The 17,965-nt window shown below is 35.2% G+C and overlaps 2 protein-coding genes across 5 annotated transcripts in view; one reads left to right on the plus strand and one right to left on the minus strand.

The window, feature by feature from the left end:
- The first annotated feature begins 528 nt into the window (after window positions 1-528).
- Window positions 529-8,526, plus strand: Loxl2 (Lysyl oxidase-like 2). The gene is made up of 9 exons (XM_053763450.2): window positions 529-1,051; window positions 2,061-2,201; window positions 2,734-3,020; window positions 3,813-4,041; window positions 5,543-5,694; window positions 6,251-6,387; window positions 6,945-7,102; window positions 7,756-7,850; window positions 8,220-8,526. The coding sequence occupies exons 1-9, from the start codon at window positions 856-858 to the stop codon at window positions 8,340-8,342; spliced, it is 1,518 nt and encodes a 505-aa protein (XP_053619425.1). The 5' UTR covers window positions 529-855; the 3' UTR covers window positions 8,343-8,526.
- The window catches only part of osy (oskyddad), a 57,426-nt gene continuing 42,170 nt past the window's right edge, over window positions 2,710-17,965 (minus strand). For 2 of the 4 annotated variants that reach the window (XM_053763446.2, XM_053763447.1), the window contains exons 12-16: window positions 16,287-16,357; window positions 15,729-15,826; window positions 14,890-15,057; window positions 14,055-14,162; window positions 10,834-12,879 (exon numbers count right to left, since the gene is read on the minus strand). In XM_053763446.2, the coding sequence (XP_053619421.1) occupies window positions 12,686-12,879; window positions 14,055-14,162; window positions 14,890-15,057; window positions 15,729-15,826; window positions 16,287-16,357 (639 nt within the window). In that variant the 3' untranslated portion in view covers window positions 10,834-12,685. Of the gene's footprint in view, window positions 2,849-10,833; window positions 12,880-14,054; window positions 14,163-14,889; window positions 15,058-15,728; window positions 15,827-16,286; window positions 16,358-17,965 lie in introns of those variants that run through there. The other 2 variants (XM_053763448.2, XM_053763449.2) reach the window with 2 other exon arrangements.

Below are 17,965 nucleotides of genomic sequence, written 5' to 3' on the forward strand. Positions count from 1 at the left end.
TAATGTTCCGTATCGGCATTGCTTCTTAAGAGGAAGACTTAAGATCAACAGGACTAATATTTCTTCCATTTGACTTTGTTTCTTGAGCTTCAATTATGTTTTTGCTAGTTTTCAGGGAGTTTCTGTTAAAATTAATATTTTTACCAAGCAGTACCTATAAAATTTAAGTAATTATTTTATCCCGTGACAGAAAAGTCATTTGTATTATAGAAGGGAGAAAAATAATGAGACATACTAACGTAGACCATGATAAAACTTTGACGTCCCTAGTTGAACATCTAACAGTCAAAAAAATGTTTATTTTCTTTCGATTTAATGATTGATTTAATGATATCATTATAGGTATATCGCTTTTTTCATATAACTTACTAACTAAAATGATCCACGAATGATAATAGTAACAGCTAAATATACCAAAAAAAAATTATGTCATCTAGACGTTAGACAATAATGATTGCGTCTGTTTATTTACAATCTTCTCCTTAACAATGGCCATACAAACATGTGTAACACTCATCATTATATTTCTTGACATTGAACTAGCACCGGCGACTAATTGAAGTCACTACAAACAAGTCTACAGTGCAATGAACAGTCTCATAGATATCAGAGAATATTTTGCATTTTACGAAAGCGTTTGACAGAAAATAGTGTTGATAAAAACCTTAAATTTATTCTAATTTAAAATTTGTTTGTAAATCGTAAAGTAGTCATTTATTTAAATTTGATTTAATATACACCTAGATTTGTATTGAATAACTTAATTTTGAATATTTTTAATGCTAAAGTGTGGGTTGCCCCAAGGATCAATTTTAGAGCCAAATATATTTTTAATTTCATTAATGTATTTATATAATGTTAGTAAAAATGTTTGTCGTTAAAGTGATTGCATTATTAGTTTTAATAATAGTAAATGTATGTGAGCTTAGCAAAGAAGTGGTTAGAGTAGTGGATCAGAGACAGAGGGCTCATTTTATTCAAAGATTAATGAATAGAAGAATGAAACATGAAGGAAAAATTAAACTTATTGGAGGTCCTACTATGTACGAAGGTAATTATTATTTTCATTGATTTTCATACCAGAATGTTAATTCTGCTAACATTAAGTGAAAATCGTGTCTCAATGTTTTTTTTAATAGTAGTGATTATTGCATTATTAATAAGGCCTACTATTTAAACACCATTGGGATACGATTATATATCTTTCATACTCGACTTATCTCTCGGATATTATAAGTTCATTCCTATATGTGTGATTGATTATTCTTGTACCTTGTTTAGTTTTATATCCATACTTCAGGAATCTTTCTCGTAAATTTTTCATTTTCGATTTTTCTTAAATTTTTGTAGAGTCTGAAACGGTTCACCGACAATTGTTTCGTCTACGAACGTTTCGTCGACAGAATGTTTCCACATCGGGCGTTTGAACGACAGAACCCTTCGTCTACAAACGATTCGCCGACAGAATGTGTCCTCTATTTATTCTGTCAGCGTCGGAGAACCGTTTCAGACTCATTTTTGTACTATCTTCGTATTAGTCGTATAATATAATTTAATTATTCTTCTTACTTTTCCTATTTATCTTATTAATTACCTCGAACTTCGTATAATTAGTTTAGAATATAATATGTTCCAATATACGGAATGTAATACATACAACGACAGTTCACAGGCGGTCATATTTATTACTGGACTAACACCGCTTCTATGTAATTTTCTTTCTTTTCTATATTCTTGGCGATGATTAATGTTTATGCCGTTGGGAACTATATGTTTTAGTAGAATAAAAGCTTTTTTAATTTCCAATTTTAACTAGTTTTTGCCCTCATATGCATATATTATTTTTGTCAATATTTCGGATTTAAACAACGTATCGCGATGAAACCTATATCAGATTTCAAGTTAGACCATCTAATATACAATACTACTATAAAAAAAATGTTTCGGCTTCTATTAGTCCTATAAAGGCCCCCATTTATTTTTCTGTAATATCTCGTATGTACAGACATAGCCCACTTACAGTTTTATCATAAGTATGGATATATATTTTTACACCATAGGGAATGTCTACATCTACCACGCTGGTCGCTGGGGCGCTGTGTGTGACGACTCCTGGGACGACACGGATGCCCAGGTGGTCTGCAGATATTTCAATAGAACTGGCATTGCGACCCGTGGCGGAGAGTATGGAGTTGCAAAGAGTATGTAGATTACCACTGTTAATTTCCGAATATTCCCGACTCGGGGATGTGACGAAGCCTGTGTCAGCGGCAAGAAGATTCAGCTGTGATTCTATCTGTGGTCTATCTAGTGGTCTATAGATTACCTTAATTAGTAAAGAATTCTTGTTTTCGAATGTGTTAATTGCTAACTAATACGATGTCAGATTTATTCAAATAGCCTAAAGGCATCTGACATGAATTTTACGACTACCTACCGCGTCTAGTGGCAAGTAATCACATACACACTAGTGAACTTAAACTATCAACCAGTGTACAGGTTTCCTCACGTTGTTTTGCCATCGTCCTTCACCGGAACTAGTGGTGGTATATGAAATTTACTTACATGAGTCAGATTGGTATACAAAGTCATGTGGCACAAGTAGAATTCGAACCTGGGACCTTTCGATCACAGTTGGAAGATCTTCTACCATCACTTCAAATCCCACAAACTTAATAAAATTTAATAAAAAAAAAAAACAATATTTATGTTTTAATGATTTTATGTTTATAGCAAAATTCTGGATGGATGATGTAGTTTGTCAGGGCGATGAGAAGTACCTCTTCGAGTGTATATTCAGCGGTTGGGGTTCCTCTGACTGTTCAGCCACTGAGGCAGCAGGAGTCAACTGTAACAAACGACCATCCAAATATGAACAAAAGGATCATTTCGAGCACAAACTAATGTTGAAAAAACAAAATGTCCCTTTAAAACTTGTCGGAACAATTTTGAGATTAGTGCCATCGCGTAACTATGTCTCAAATAGGAATGCGAGGAGTCACAGCAGAGGAAGAGTTGAAGTAAGCATTTTTTTATACTATCAAGCAGGCAAACACGCGGTCAACTTGATGATAAGTGGTCACCACAGCCTATCAATGCCTGCAACACAGGGGTGTCACACGCGCGTTGTCTACTTTGTGTCCTAGGGTCTTTAGCCACAGCACAATATAATCATACTGCCTCTCTCACCCTTCAAACATGAACACAACAATACAAGTACTGCTGTTTGGCGGCTGAAGTAGATGAGAGTGAGCTACCCATGCATACGAGCTTTGTTGTACTAAGATTTTGTGAAGACAATATACGAGTATCTAGCCTTATTTAAATTTATGATTGTTACAATCGAATTACAAACATTTTGTCTAAGATTTTTACAAGTGAAGCTAATTATCTTAAGTTTAGTTTACGTCTTCATACATTCAACCTGAAAAATCGGTCTGTAAAAAAGTTTTAGTTTAACTGATTAATTAATATATTAGAGTATTTCAAATAGAGAATTCATTTATCTTAATTTGTTGAATTATTATTTAAAATCAGTCTAGCTTTTTAACGTCTGAAAAATAGGATAATTTACATTCTAGCTTGGGCACCATTATTTTATATTACCTATTTTAATATTTGTGGCCGTCCAAATCAAAATAGACCTTATGGCGCCCGGCACTTACGCCGTTATTGCCGTTGTTTTGTATTCGAACAACGGCAATAAAGACCTAAGTGCCAGCCGCCATATGGTCCCTTTTGATTTGGACGGCCACATTTATCGTGAAATAAGTTATTGAAATAAACAATTTATTTAATGAATGTTTTTTTAGTTGTTCTACAACAAAACATGGGGCAGTATATGTCCAGATGGCTGGACTCTGTACGAAGCGATGGTGGTCTGCCGTCACCTGGGCCTGGGTTACGCCCTGGAGGCCATGCACACTGACTATTTCGGCAGCTCCCCTATAATGCTTACCAACGTCAAGTGCCAGGGCAATGAGAGCAACATCTTTGAGTGCAAAGTGAAATATGGCGAGTCTGATTGTCCAGGAGATGTTGGTAAGGATAAGTGTCCCGATGGTAAATTCACGCTTACAAGGTCGTCGGCAAAAGTTGGTCCCCTATAACGTTCAAAAAATTAAGTAGTATTCCAAGAGGCGGCTACCCAGCTTTGCTCAGGGAAAACATAATATATTAAACACCTAAAACTTCCTTAGGAATCATACTATCCACGGTGAAAACCGCATAAAAAGCAATGCAGTCGTTTTTGAGTTTTTCGCACACAGCTATGACAGACGCGGCAGGGGACTTTGATTTTTAATATTTTCCATAAATATATTTCGGATAATATCGGGAATGTGGCCAATATCTTTGAGAACAAAGTACTTAAACTCTCTGATTATGCTGTTAAAGATTTAATATAAAAGCTTCTCATGCCGCGGGCAGGTGACAGGTAGAAATCTCAACTCATCAGAGCATTTTCCCGATTACTTCCTCAGCCGTTGAGTGTCGAAGCTCAGGGTTCACTTTAACTACACATAATCTAGTATTATTCAAATACCTATAACAAAAACAAATTATTGTGTAAATTTTATGGCATAACACAAATATCAACAACAATTTAAGTAACTGATAACTCATTAAAGTTTCAGCCAACGCCAGCCAATTAATAATTAACTTTTCAGACCGCGACTCTGGTAAACGTTACTTTTGACTTTAAACTCGCCATCTTAATTATACGCGCTATAATGCAGACTTAAGGTTGTCTTAGCAAAATTAAGGCTATTATATACTTTAATTTCAGACGATAATTATTTTTGTCTAGAAAATTATCTACTAGAAGTTGTGTTAATTTTTAAAACCAATTCTCACATAATTTGTTATGATTTTCATTACAATTCAAGTCGGAAATACAATTCGGCTTCTAATTCTCGATTTCACCCACCAACCGAATCGAATGGCCATTGGCAAAAGAGTATGAAAGAGAAGAAAACATAGAGTTGTCTTTGTCTTGCGCTTGTTTAATCAAACCAGATATTATAACCCAGAAGAATAAAAGCTCCCACAAGCAACTTTTTTATATTGTATTGGATATGATTGATAGATATATTAGGATGGTTGGAATGGAACCGCGGCCCGAAAATGTGAGATGCCAATCGTTCTCATCGTAGCGTTTCCAGACCCAGGATCCGTGGATCCTGGGTCTGGAAACCCAGGATCCTCTTATTCAAAATCGTATTCCTCATGGCTGAAGGTCATGGTCATTACGTGGAATGAAACACACATCAACTTTCTTGGCACTATTAAGGGAGTGGTTTGCCATTGCCTTCTCCATTTCACACACAAGTTAGTAATCAACCAATGTTCAGGTTTCCTCACTACATTTCCCTTCACCGGAAGCAAGTGACGGTCAATTAAAACTACTATACATGAGTCATAATGGTTTACAAACTCATGTGGAACGTGTACGATTCGAACCTGGGACCTTTCGATCCACAGACAGGCGTCTTAACATTACACCACCACCGCTTCCCCAAACTAACGAATCGTATTTCTCCAGGTCACGTGGCCGCAATATCCTGTACAGAACAGTTGGCAGATTTGCAGCTGGACACGAATGCCCTGGAGATATCAGCTCACTTGGAAGACGTACCCATGTACATGCTTCAGTGTGCGATGGAAGAAAACTGTTTGAGCAAGAGTGCTTACAAGGTAAATCCCAACTGTCCTAATCATGAGTACTCAAATTGTAACTATTATAATTCGTACTATCCTATTGTTAACTGTCCTATTTGTAACTACTGTAATTCTAACAATTTTAATCCTTTCCTAAATATTTTTTGAAATGTGAAAGTAATTTTGTTTATTTGTTTTGACGACCTCTGTAGCGCAGTGGTAAGGTTCTTGCCACTGAACCGAGAGGTCCCGGGTTCGATCCCCGGTCGGGTCATGATGGAAAATGATCTTTTTCTGATTGGCCCGGGTGTTGGATGTTTATCTATATATGTATTTGTTATAAAATATAGTATCGTTGAGTTAGTATCCCATAACACAAGTCTCGAACTTACTTTGGGGCTAGCTCAATCTGTGTGATTTGTCCTAATGCCTCTTTATGCTCTATCGATGAAACTAATCTTTCTGAAATTTTGCACATGTAGTTCAGAGTACAGGTAAAATTCACGCGGGCCAAGCCGCTAGCAGTAGCTTCCTATTTATATCATGATTCTGTATCATCAGCGTTGTCTGATTGGTAACATTTCATTTTCAGGTGCAAGACGTGAACCCTGACTGGCACTTCGATACACGAAGATTACTTCGTTTCACAGCGTCCACTTTGAACAAGGGGACAGATGAATTCAGGCCTTATCTGCCGAAACATATGTGGCAGTGGCACCTTTGCCATATGTAAGTTATAAGTTAAAAAAAACTGTATCCAAAATAGTTATTGACCTACTCAATATGGTAGTTTATATTTACTGTTTATACCTATTTATGCACAACGGATCTTTTGCTTCGGATTTCACAGCCAAAATTTGACGTGTGGTTCCGCCCAAAAATAGGACCACTCCTCCATTATCCTTCGGAGCAAGTCGTTCGAGTCGACTAAGGGACACAAAGCCTTGTCAACAAATGGCAACAATAGCATTTCCAAGGAGTGTTGACGTCAGGCAGGTGGCCGATTATAAAATATTAACCAAACCTTTAACATTTTAAGTTTTATTTTTACGCTGGGCTCCGCGGCATCATAGTCCCGAATGCAACGAGGAATACTGAAGATGAGTGAGTGAGAAGTTCACAACCAAGAATAGGAACATGCGAGAATTAGAGAGATGTGTAAGAAAGGGTAATTTACTTGTGAAACCAAAAATCTGCTAAGATAAGTTATATTTGTGTTCATTTTAGCATGAATGTTGCGTTGTTCTCTTTCTTTGAAGTTAAATCAATCAATCAAATAACTTCAGGCATTACCACAGCATGGAAGTGTTCGCCACGTTTGACATTCTAGATGGGAAAGGTAGAAGGGTCGCTGAAGGTCACAAAGCGTCATTCTGTTTGGAGGACAACACCTGTCTACCTGGAGTCGAGAGAAAGTTCTCCTGCAAGAATTACGGAGACCAAGGTTAATTAATTTCTGTAAAGCATTTGTCCGGTTACGAATCTAAGAGTTCGTAACTAACTATAGTGGAATAACCATCTTTATTTAATTAGTAATATTGTTGTATTAGATACTGTGATGTAACTCTTGCTTTGGTACGTAACAAACCTCTGTGGCTTTAGCCGAATGCGTTATTTGTTGTTTTTATTGTATTGTCTTTAAAATGATAAATAAATAAGTAAAAAATAAAACAACTGCTCGGAAAGAATCATATTCCATGTTAAAACTTACATGTAAAAGTAAGTAATTGAAGTCGAACAAAAAACCAATTTAATACCGAATATTCGCCGTCAGCTCCCAAAATGTTGGTTAATATACTAATGTGATTTATGTAAGTAGTTTTCATAGACCATCGCTTGATTCCGCCGAAGGAAACCTGCACATAGGTGGACAGTTTAGTTCACTAGTGTAGTGCTTATAATTTTTTTATTATTTCATTTTTCGCTAATCTAATCACCTGCGATCACAAATATTTGTCTGCGGTTCTAAATGTGTTTGTGTCCATCTGACTGTGATACAAGCTTAGTGTTATCTATTTGTTATGTCAATTTAATTACTGGCAATATCGATATTGATCTATTTAGCGCGACTTTATCGTTATTATTTTCAAATTGCAGGTATCTCCGTCAACTGCTCGGATGTGTATCTGTACAACATAGATTGTCAGTGGGTTGACGTCAGTGATGTCGAACCGGGGGATTATACTTTTAAAGTAAGCAATCCTAAATAATATCATAAATGCGAAAGTAAGTTTGTTTGTTACATCAGTCGGATGGGCAACAATATAGCAGCAGCATACCCAAGAATGACTGACGTCAATCAGGCAAAATTAAATTGACAGGTTTCAAAAATTTTAAGGTTATTTATTACGCTGATCCCGAGCCGAATAGGATCTAAAAGAGTGTACATACTTTCGTGCAATAAATTCATACACTAATATTATAAACGCGAACGTCTGTCGCACTTTCACGGCTAAACCGCTGGGCGGATTTTGATGAAATTTGGAACAGAAATAGATAAAGGCGCTAGGTCAAACGTAGGCTAGTTTTAAACAAATAAATAAAAAATAACCCTCTTCCAGGTGGCTGTGAACCCCCACGCAAAGATAGCAGAGCAATCTTTCCACAATAACGCAGCTATATGCCAGCTCAGGCTTACTGGCACATACGCCAGAGTCTACGGTTGTGTGCTGACCAGACCTTGAACATGGTAATCAGTCTTCATAATAGATACCACAAATTATAAATATATTTAAAATATTGTAACGAAAGCAATAAATTGAATTTGCCGTCGATTGCCATAGTAAAATGCTGATGAAAAAAGTATGTTTTTTTTTTCAAATGCTGACTTACGATCCTATTTATTATAATAAATGCGAAATTTTGTATGAATATATGTGTGTATGTTTGTTACTCTTTCAGGAAAAATCTTCTCAACCGATTGTTATGAAATATGGTACAAATAACTTGAAATAACACATAGGGTACTTTACTAAACTTTTTATATTTTGTTTTAATTTCTGGCATATTTTTTGCAATGTTCACCAGAAAGATCTCTCTGGCAGTGAAATAAGTGTCACTTAAAATGCTAATAGTGTTTGTTTCCCCTTGATCTATGTGAAAGTGGCTTTTTTGTACATATTAAGTCATTTGATAGGTACATCAAAACCAAAAAATCAAAATCAAATCATTTATTCAGAAATTAGGCCTTCACAGGCACTTTTTCACGTCATAATCTAAATTAAATGATGTTTACCAAAGCTACAAACTACTAGCATTTCGGAACGACCACTGCTGAGAAGAAATGCCGAAAGAAACTCATTCAAACAGTGTTGGTCCCTATTATGCCAGAAGGGCTTACCATATTTTAAATATAAATTTATGTATAATTTTTTATCAGTAATATAACATGTAAGTACATAATAAAGTACATGGTCAAAAGGTACACTGAAACATATTATGATTGTGATCAAGTGCTGATGAAAGGAAAATATATATACTTATATATATATGTATAATTAGCCAAACAAAAAAAAACTTTTAATAAAAGATCGAGCTGACCAGTTCCCCCGGCAGCACCCGTTCACGAGTTGACGCGTGAGTCAGCCATCGCGAAGCTCAACCACAATAGAGGGAACCTCCCGACCCGATCCACGACGCCGCTACCGGTTTGACCATTTGAATGTGCATGACATACTCGATCTCCTCTGTGTAGATCAATCCCTTAATGTACCATTGGGATTTCTATCTCGTTCACATGGGCATAAAAAGAGCTCCTAACGTTAGCGCTTTTTCATATGTAACATTCAACATGCATAAAACACGACGAAGTGACAATGGACTGGTCACATAATGAACGAATAACCACCTCAGTAGACTCAGAGTGTTCTCAAGTGGAAACCATGCCTGGGCAAGCGAAGTGTGATAGAATTTATGATTTAAAAAGTTAATATCTATGGTAGTATTATCAATGGTTCAACATTTCCCGAAGCCCAGGGTCAACATTTAACCTACTGTAACTTTTAAAACGCGATGAAAAATTCGCGCTAAAAATAATTCACTGCCATGTGAATGTTATGTTTCAACGAATTTTGAACCAGAGTTGAAATTGCGCCCGTGTAAACTAGGGATAAAGGATACCCCTCCACAGACGCCAAAAGGACTGCAAAAAACGGATCGACCTGGTTTGGGTTGTATGGGTGGAATGCAAATGATCTCGACGGTTTTTTGAGATTTTCTCATCATTAAAATCTTTTTCAATACAGCCGTCATGTTTCCCGCTGGACAGAGCTCCAAAATATTTTTAGTAATATAGTTTATTTTTAATATAACTTTTATATATAAAGATCTGTCTGAATAAAAGTTTGTATCGAAAATGGTATTTTGTTAAACAACTTATTATATATTCATAATAAATATATTAGGACAGATCACACGGATTGAGCTAGCCCCGAGACTTGTGTTATGGGATACTAACTCAACAATACTATATTTTATAACAAATACATATATAGATAAACATCCCGACCAAACCCGAAAATGATCATTTTCCGTCATGACCCGACCGGGGATCGAACCCGGGACCTCTCGGTTCAGTGGCAAGAACTTTACTACTGCGCCACCGAGGTCGTCAAATAATTATATCTTCAAATAATTACTTAATTGATACAGTAAATGTGGATACACGTGTAATAGCTTAATCTACAGTACACTATGTGTGTCTGTTTGTATTTGTGAAACAATGGATTTGAATAATGGCTGTAAGCTGCCGAACGTGACAGTTGGTTGGTTATTTGATGCCCTCCTTGTTAATAGTATGCCATCAAAAATATGCTGTAAAAAACCCAAGTCTCGCAGCTCAGTTTTTCAATGGAAAAAGTTGTGAGATCCATGTAATAATACCAAGTCGATTAATTTATTTATTTAGTTCCTACTTAAGGGAACTGTTAGTTCTTTAGAAATTGATTCAGTCATTCACATCGAGTGTTAAAGTCTGTGGTGTAACAATGGTGTTAGATTTAAATAAGTTGCCGATAGAAAGTAACGTGACTTTTACGACTGCCTCCCGCCATATAGTGGCACACACACATCAGTGACTAAATTGTCCGCCAATATGCAGGTTTCCTCACGATGTTTTCCTTCAACGGAAGCAAATAATCGAATTGATTGATAATAAATAGAAATAAAGAGAATATGTAAGATTACCAAACATTTATTTTCAAAATCTTATACTTACTATCACAATATAAATTATTTAAATTTACAAACAATTTTTTAAAAAAATCTACAAATTGTACTTCAAAACTATAAAAAAAGTATAACTTATTTATATGCCTATTTACATATTTCAGAATAACTTAAATACCCACGTGTCATGACAAATGGAGTTAAATCTAATGGCTATACTTTACCGACTTCAAAAAAGGAGGATGTTATATGTTCGAATATATATTTGTTATTTTTTATATATGTTCAAGGATATCTCCATTAATTTTGTATAGTAATCCGACTTGTATTTGTTCGGTTGTTGTAAAACACGCTTGGCCAGTTATTCCAATGTCAAAAATAATGATATATAAATAAATATATAACTTTACGACATGCGACAATGATGTATAAAAAAATTGCTATTTTGAAATTTAAAAAAATCGCGACGAATTCAGAACCACCTCCATTTCTTGGAGTCTTTTAAAAAGCATTCTTGGAGTTCTCAATGTTGTTACATAACACATAATTTAAAAAATTCATCAAACAGTAACATTAAATGTTAAATTCAAATAAATGAAATGATTTTTAACTACAGTTTATAGAACACAGCCCATATTTTGTGAGCAAGCAACATCAACCATTTTATAAACTAGTGAATTTTCAAATTAGCTTCGAATTTAAATATGAAACTGATCTTAATTTGTTTAAATTTTAGCTAAATCACTTTCGCGGATGCTAGACGAGACACAAAAAAAACTTTGATAGTGTCTGATAAAGCCGTTTAGTATCCGCGAACCTGTAATAGTTAATAGACCATTTTAACCCGTACAAACAAACCTACAAACTAATTAGCAAATGTATATAATTTGTTAGTCGTCCCTAATGTAATGCATGTCAAATATATTAACTATTTTGTAAATATATATATATATCAACTCATACTTATTTGACTCAAAATTATAAATCAACTACATTTATCTCATCTCTACTTAATTCTAAATTAAGTGAAAAAAAAGTAACTATATCAAATAAACATAACAAAAGAAAAGTAAATATTACAAAACGATATTAAAAGTCGATTTTGCGTTATATCATAATTGTATCTCAATGATTTATCAATAGTATAGAATCGACTTTCTAATTAAGAAAATAATTTTCAACAATTAACTGATTACGTGTACGGTCAAAAGGTTGACAAAAAGGAACTCCTTTTTTTACATGCACCATATGACTACACCATTGTTTTTAGACTATTTGGCCACAGTCGTATGGTCTCATAGTGAATAACCTACAATTTTAATTCTCATTTACTCCCTTACAGTGAGTTGCGTTAAAATTTATTTAACATTCAAATGTTAAAGTGCGCAGAATAACAACCCATCCTAAGTCACAAACATGTATATTTATTGTTATATATTTACATAATATTAATTATGCTTTTTATTATACGACATTTTCATAAATGGATCACACAAGTATAACTAAATACCATTATGAATGTCAATATTGGTTATTATGATAACCAATATTGACATTCATAAATTATGTCAATCCTTGAATTCAACACACCATAATTCAGATTCACAAAAACCTTGCCCTTTTTGTACTGAAGACAATCACAACAAAATGCAATGCCACCATCATCAACAAAGAATTTTTGAAATCGCTTCGGTAGTTTCGGAGATTACCTAACCACCTCAAACATACAAACTCACAAACGCTTAGGTACCTCTTTATAATAATAGTATAGATAAATAATTAAATTACATGGACGACAAAACACACAAAACGTGTCCATATACCAAACTAAATCAATGAAAACTAAATACCGTCAACTGTTTTACCCCTTTTTGAACTTGAGCAGCAAAATACTCGTGGTCAAGTATATAGCGATCCAGATGCTAGTAGATATGAACCCGGAGTATACAGTGGGGACGGAGATGGTCCACCCTCTTTGGAGCATAGACCGGAGAGACTCGGTGGACTTCGTGAGAGGGAGGACGTAGCTTATCCATTGGAGGACTATGTGCATTCCTGTGTAAGAAAATAAATTATAATTTAATAGCAGCTTTTCTCGGGTAAAACAATAAATTCCTCAGGAATCACACTATTTATTGGTGAACACCGCATGAAAATCCGCGCTATCGTTTTTATAATATGTAAGGATGTCTAATTATTCCGTAAACAAATATGAATGATCTATATTCCGTTAGTAGTATAGTTAACAGCACATCAACCTACCCAAATTCATCGCAAACTCGCCGCTATTACCGCGCTATAAAAGTTCGTGCAGTGTAACTTGATGTGCTGTGCTGACTGTACAAGAGGATCCTCCGCTTGTACAGTTCAACGTTTCCAGTTTGTTTCTGCTACGATAGACCATCTGAGCTCACCGTCCGCTTTTCGATTTTTTTTCTCTCCACCTTGCTCGGTCTCTGGCAGGTCTAGTTGTCAGACCATTGTCACGCATGCCATCCTTAACGATATCAAGTTTTGATCAGGTTTGCCCCTGCTGCTAAAACCAGGCGGAAGCGGCATCGCGAGACATATTTTCGCTATGTAATTTGCTGATATAAACTACATAACCAAAGATTTTATAGTAGTTTAGTAAGTAGGAAAGCTGTAAACGTGTATTTCCGCACTAGAATACTGACCATTCTCCCGTGCATGGAGGCGACTAATGGAACAAAATATATATCATTGACAACAAAAGTATTCCCAAAGAGAGTTGACGTCAGCTTGTAAAATCACAGCAGAATCTTCAAAAGATTAAGGTATTTTTTTCCGCTATCCCCGGGCTTCGTGGCATCACAACCCCGGAAAAACTATGAGAGAGACAACTCAAATGAGTGTCCAATGTCTTCAAAGAGCCCTTTTACTAGGTAATCATTACTTCTGAGTAGAATCACTCTGGCGTAAATGGGATCTTCTGTGAAAAAAAAAGTTTAAGTCTCACCAGTTCTACTATAGATCTGTATACGTAGTGTGACTTTACCATTTACATCTCTTGCCATCGAATCCATTCGTAGTGAGACGCAACGAACCAATCAAATTGCGCCATTGTGACGCAACGACAACCACACTGCAATGTGATTGGTTCGCTGCGTCTCACTTCGAATCGATTCAATGGGTAGATGTGAAATGCAAACCTGCACTTCCCCCACTGGACATTTGATTTAGTGATGTGAGAATTATCGTCTGATACATACCTTCAACTGGCCATATGATGCCGCAAAGCAAAACCATGGGTAAGAAAGACCCCAAAGCCATGTAGGTGGCTGTTCTGTCTGTATCACATACACACGATACGACGAAACCTGCAAAAATATATTGCTTTAAACTAAAAAAATACATATAATACACTTAATATCTTCATTAGTTAAAATGCCTTTTTCCCATGTCTCCCATGGGAAACTGGCATCACACTTTTCTCTCTTTCTTCCTCTATATTCATCTCATACTCTATTGAAACATATTTCCCAAAAAATTTTGCCAACTTATAATACTTATAAGTGAACTCCTTGGCGCTTTTCATTTTGTATGGTAAAATGTAACTGCGTATATTATTGAGTGAGAATTTTGGAAAAGATATTATAATAGAAACTTAGGTTAACACTGTCTTAATCCACATAACAGTACTTAATGTTGAAATATTCATTACAAAATTTAAACAAAAGAACAATAGAATATCATAGTCTAAATTTTGGAAATTTTAGTGTTAATTCTGTATTGCCTCTGCAACTTTAGCACTACAACAATTAAACCTGTTTGTAGATGCTTGTTTGGGTTTGTGGTTACGCCCTAGAATGGAACCACTCCGTATCCTTCCGTGAATGTCGTACGAGGCGACTAGGGGAAACAAAGCCTTGACAAGTGATAGGCAACAATTTCCCTTTTCCAAAGAGGATTAACGTAAGACAGGCGGCCGGTTAGAAAATCAAATCTTCAAAATGTTAACTTTTTTTACGCTGTCCCTGGACTTCGCAGCGTCATAGCCCCGAATGCGAAGATGAGTGGGTGAAGATGCCTGTTTGCAAGACTTACCGAAGGTCATGCCACACAATCCAGTGATGAGTACCAGCACGATGACCCACCCTAAAGGCCCTTTGTGGGTCAGCTCGAACCACACGAAGCCAATCAAGAGGACCATCAGAGATTGGACTGTCATCACAAACATTTGGACCACCACGTGAGAGAACAGAATCTCTGTGCCTGTATGAAGGAAATTAATTTATTACTAGCTGCGCCACGTTTGACTTCCGCGGGAATTTCGGGATAAAAACCCTATGTGTTATTCCAGATTATATTCTACCCGTATGCCAAATTTCATAACAATCCGTCCAGTAGATTTTGCGTGAAAGAGTACCTATCAAACATACAACCTCACAAACTTTCGCATTTATAATAATAGTAGGATTTGCTTTGAAGAAACTTGTTGCGGATAATTCAAATGTTTAATATCGAAGAAGCATGCGGTGAATTTATTTATGTGCATTTATTGGCGGGTTGCAGATTTTTTGTGTATAATAATTATATTTATTTAAATTTTATTGTAAACATTATATAATTAGTAGAAATACAATAATTATGTGACTCAAAGGATGACTAATCCTTTGAGTCTTCAATTGAAATGTTATTTTTTTATTTTCTTTTTCGAAAATACAACTGACTTTAAAGTTTACTGCTGTCTTCCAAACCACAGGTGAAAAAGAAACAAGTGTCAACAACGTCCAATGCTCAGTTTCATCGTGAAAGAATAACAAACAAATACACTTTCACATTTTTATAGTATTAGTATGGATTCAAAACTCGATATAGGAAATATATAGTACATTACTTCTACAATGAAAGCTAGTTTTATTGTTCAAAACAAAACAAGTTACCGGTAATTCCAGAGACCAGCGAACGTTCTAGAATTCCCTCATTACGTTCAGCCAACATGGCGCCGGAGGTCAGAGCCACGGCCAGGAAGAAAATGATCCTGGGAATAAATAGAAATAATCACATTTATTTAAATCGTAGATATCTAACATGAGCTGAATATCCAACAATATCGTTGCTACACGTACAGTCAACGACACATAAAGTTACTTGTGCTTGAACCTCAATTGCGCGGTAATAGGGGCAATGAATTTGCATAGGTTGATGTGTGATGACTGTACATCTTACATCGTACACTAATAGTCTTTTTCGGCATTTCTTCTCAGCAGTGGTCGTTCAGAGTTAGTAGTTTGTAGTTTTTTGAGAAATTACGATTAAGATACGTTAATAAACTAAAATTATCGGAGAATCGTTTTTATTATAACTGTTTAAAAGTTATAGTCTCAATGTAGATGTAACACATCTACTAATAACATAGCAATTAATAAAGGCAAGGACAAACATTTTGTATTTTCGTGAACATTTCTTAGTACGTTTTTTAATATAAAATTAATACTTACGTAAGTATTACTCCTGGTCCAGCGAAATCTGTGAAATCTGGCTCCTTTGTACCGTAAAGGGGATCATGGAACTGTAACAGAAAAAAAATCATTGTCAAAACTTAATCGAAGTACATCAAAACTGGCAAGACGACCTCGGTGGTGCAGTGGTAAAGTGCTTGCCCCTGAACCGAGAGGTCCCGGGTTCGATCCCCGGTCGGGTCATTATGGAAAAAGATCTTTTTCTAATTGGCCCGGGTCTTGGATGTTTATCTATATATGTATTTGTTATAAAATATAGTATCGCTGAGTTAGTATCCCATAACACAAGTCTTGAACTTACTTTGGGACTAGCTCAATCTGTGTGATTTGTCCTAATATATTTATTATTCATTTATTTATTTTATTTTATGAAAATTTCTTTTTCAAAACGTTTTTCAAAATGGGTGAGCTGTATCGTCTAAAAATACTGATGCTGCGCAAAATAAACTACAAAATTGATCACTAGTTCCAGTGTAGTCCTGAGGTAATACAGAATGGAACGCACGTACGAACATCACATTCACACCTACAATTTATTATATACGGAGCAATCGAGTGAGCAAACAAAACCCTTATTTCCAGGTCTGAAGTGGGAAGGTGAAGTTTTTTTACCAATTTTTTAAAGCTTCATAACTGCAATTGCAATGCCAGTCTCTTTACGTATGAGATCATTGTTTAACAATACCCAGAAAACAATAGTATTCAAATTCAAAATTCTACAATCAATTTAAGATGATATATATTACTTATTGACGTCAAAAATTACCTAAACTAAATCGCCCACTACCAAAGCGCAGATGAAGAAGGTGAGGAAGAAGGAAAAGGCGCAACAAAATTCACCGCAATATTTTCTTCAAAAATCATCAAACTATGTATCCATATAGCATATTTTGCTAAAATTTACGTTCCAGTTATTAATTTATGTATTGAATAAGTTTCTGAAAGAACTTCATTGTATAATCTCATAAATATATTATATTTATGAGATTCGCTGATCTGAATACAGCAATCAATAAGGTGAAAAATTTGTAAATAAATTTCACTTATTCAAAAAATATATAGTGTTAGTGTTATGAATAACGAAACAGACGGACGTACACTCAAGTACGAATCGCTAAGTAAAATATAATTATTTATTTACGCCTATTTATGTGTATTTGTGCGTTGTGTATAGTATATATTGTAGTGTATGTATCCAAGATTTTTGTATATGTATTTATTTTTTGCACTCACATAGCATAATACTCTGTACGAAACAATAGTTAACTGTTTTTTTTTTATTTATTCATTCATAAGTTTAAATCTATCTTTAGATAGTTAGATAATGCTTTTAGCATTAAGTCCAAATATTGTACTTTTACTAATTGCATTTTGTGAAATAAAGTTTAAATAAACAAATTGCTAATAAGAAGCAATAAAAACTTTACCTCCACAATGTGCGGACTAAACAATTTATTTATTTACCATGAAAAATGAGATGAAGTGGCGTAAGCAGAAACACAATACAAATATACAGTTGAAAAAGATTCTTTATTCAACAGGCCACTGGGTAAAGGCCACAGTGGGCGATGTGCGGGTTATCATTTTACTTCTCACCATCGAATCGATTCGAAACGAGACACAGCGAACCACATAACGCCATTGTGATGCAACGACAA

This window comes from Plodia interpunctella, chromosome 24, assembly GCF_027563975.2.
Source record: "Plodia interpunctella isolate USDA-ARS_2022_Savannah chromosome 24, ilPloInte3.2, whole genome shotgun sequence".
In the NCBI taxonomy this organism is placed as follows: domain Eukaryota; kingdom Metazoa; phylum Arthropoda; class Insecta; order Lepidoptera; family Pyralidae; genus Plodia; species Plodia interpunctella.

Coding starts and splice junctions, on each gene's coding strand:
- Loxl2 (XM_053763450.2), top strand. CDS start 856: ATGTTAGTAAAAATGTTTGTCGTTAAAGTGATTGCATTATTAGTTTTA. Junction 3,021..3,812: donor ACAGCAGAGGAAGAGTTGAA/GTAAGCATTTTT, acceptor ATGTTTTTTTAG/TTGTTCTACAACAAAACATG. Junction 7,103..7,755: donor CAAGAATTACGGAGACCAAG/GTTAATTAATTT, acceptor TTCAAATTGCAG/GTATCTCCGTCAACTGCTCG.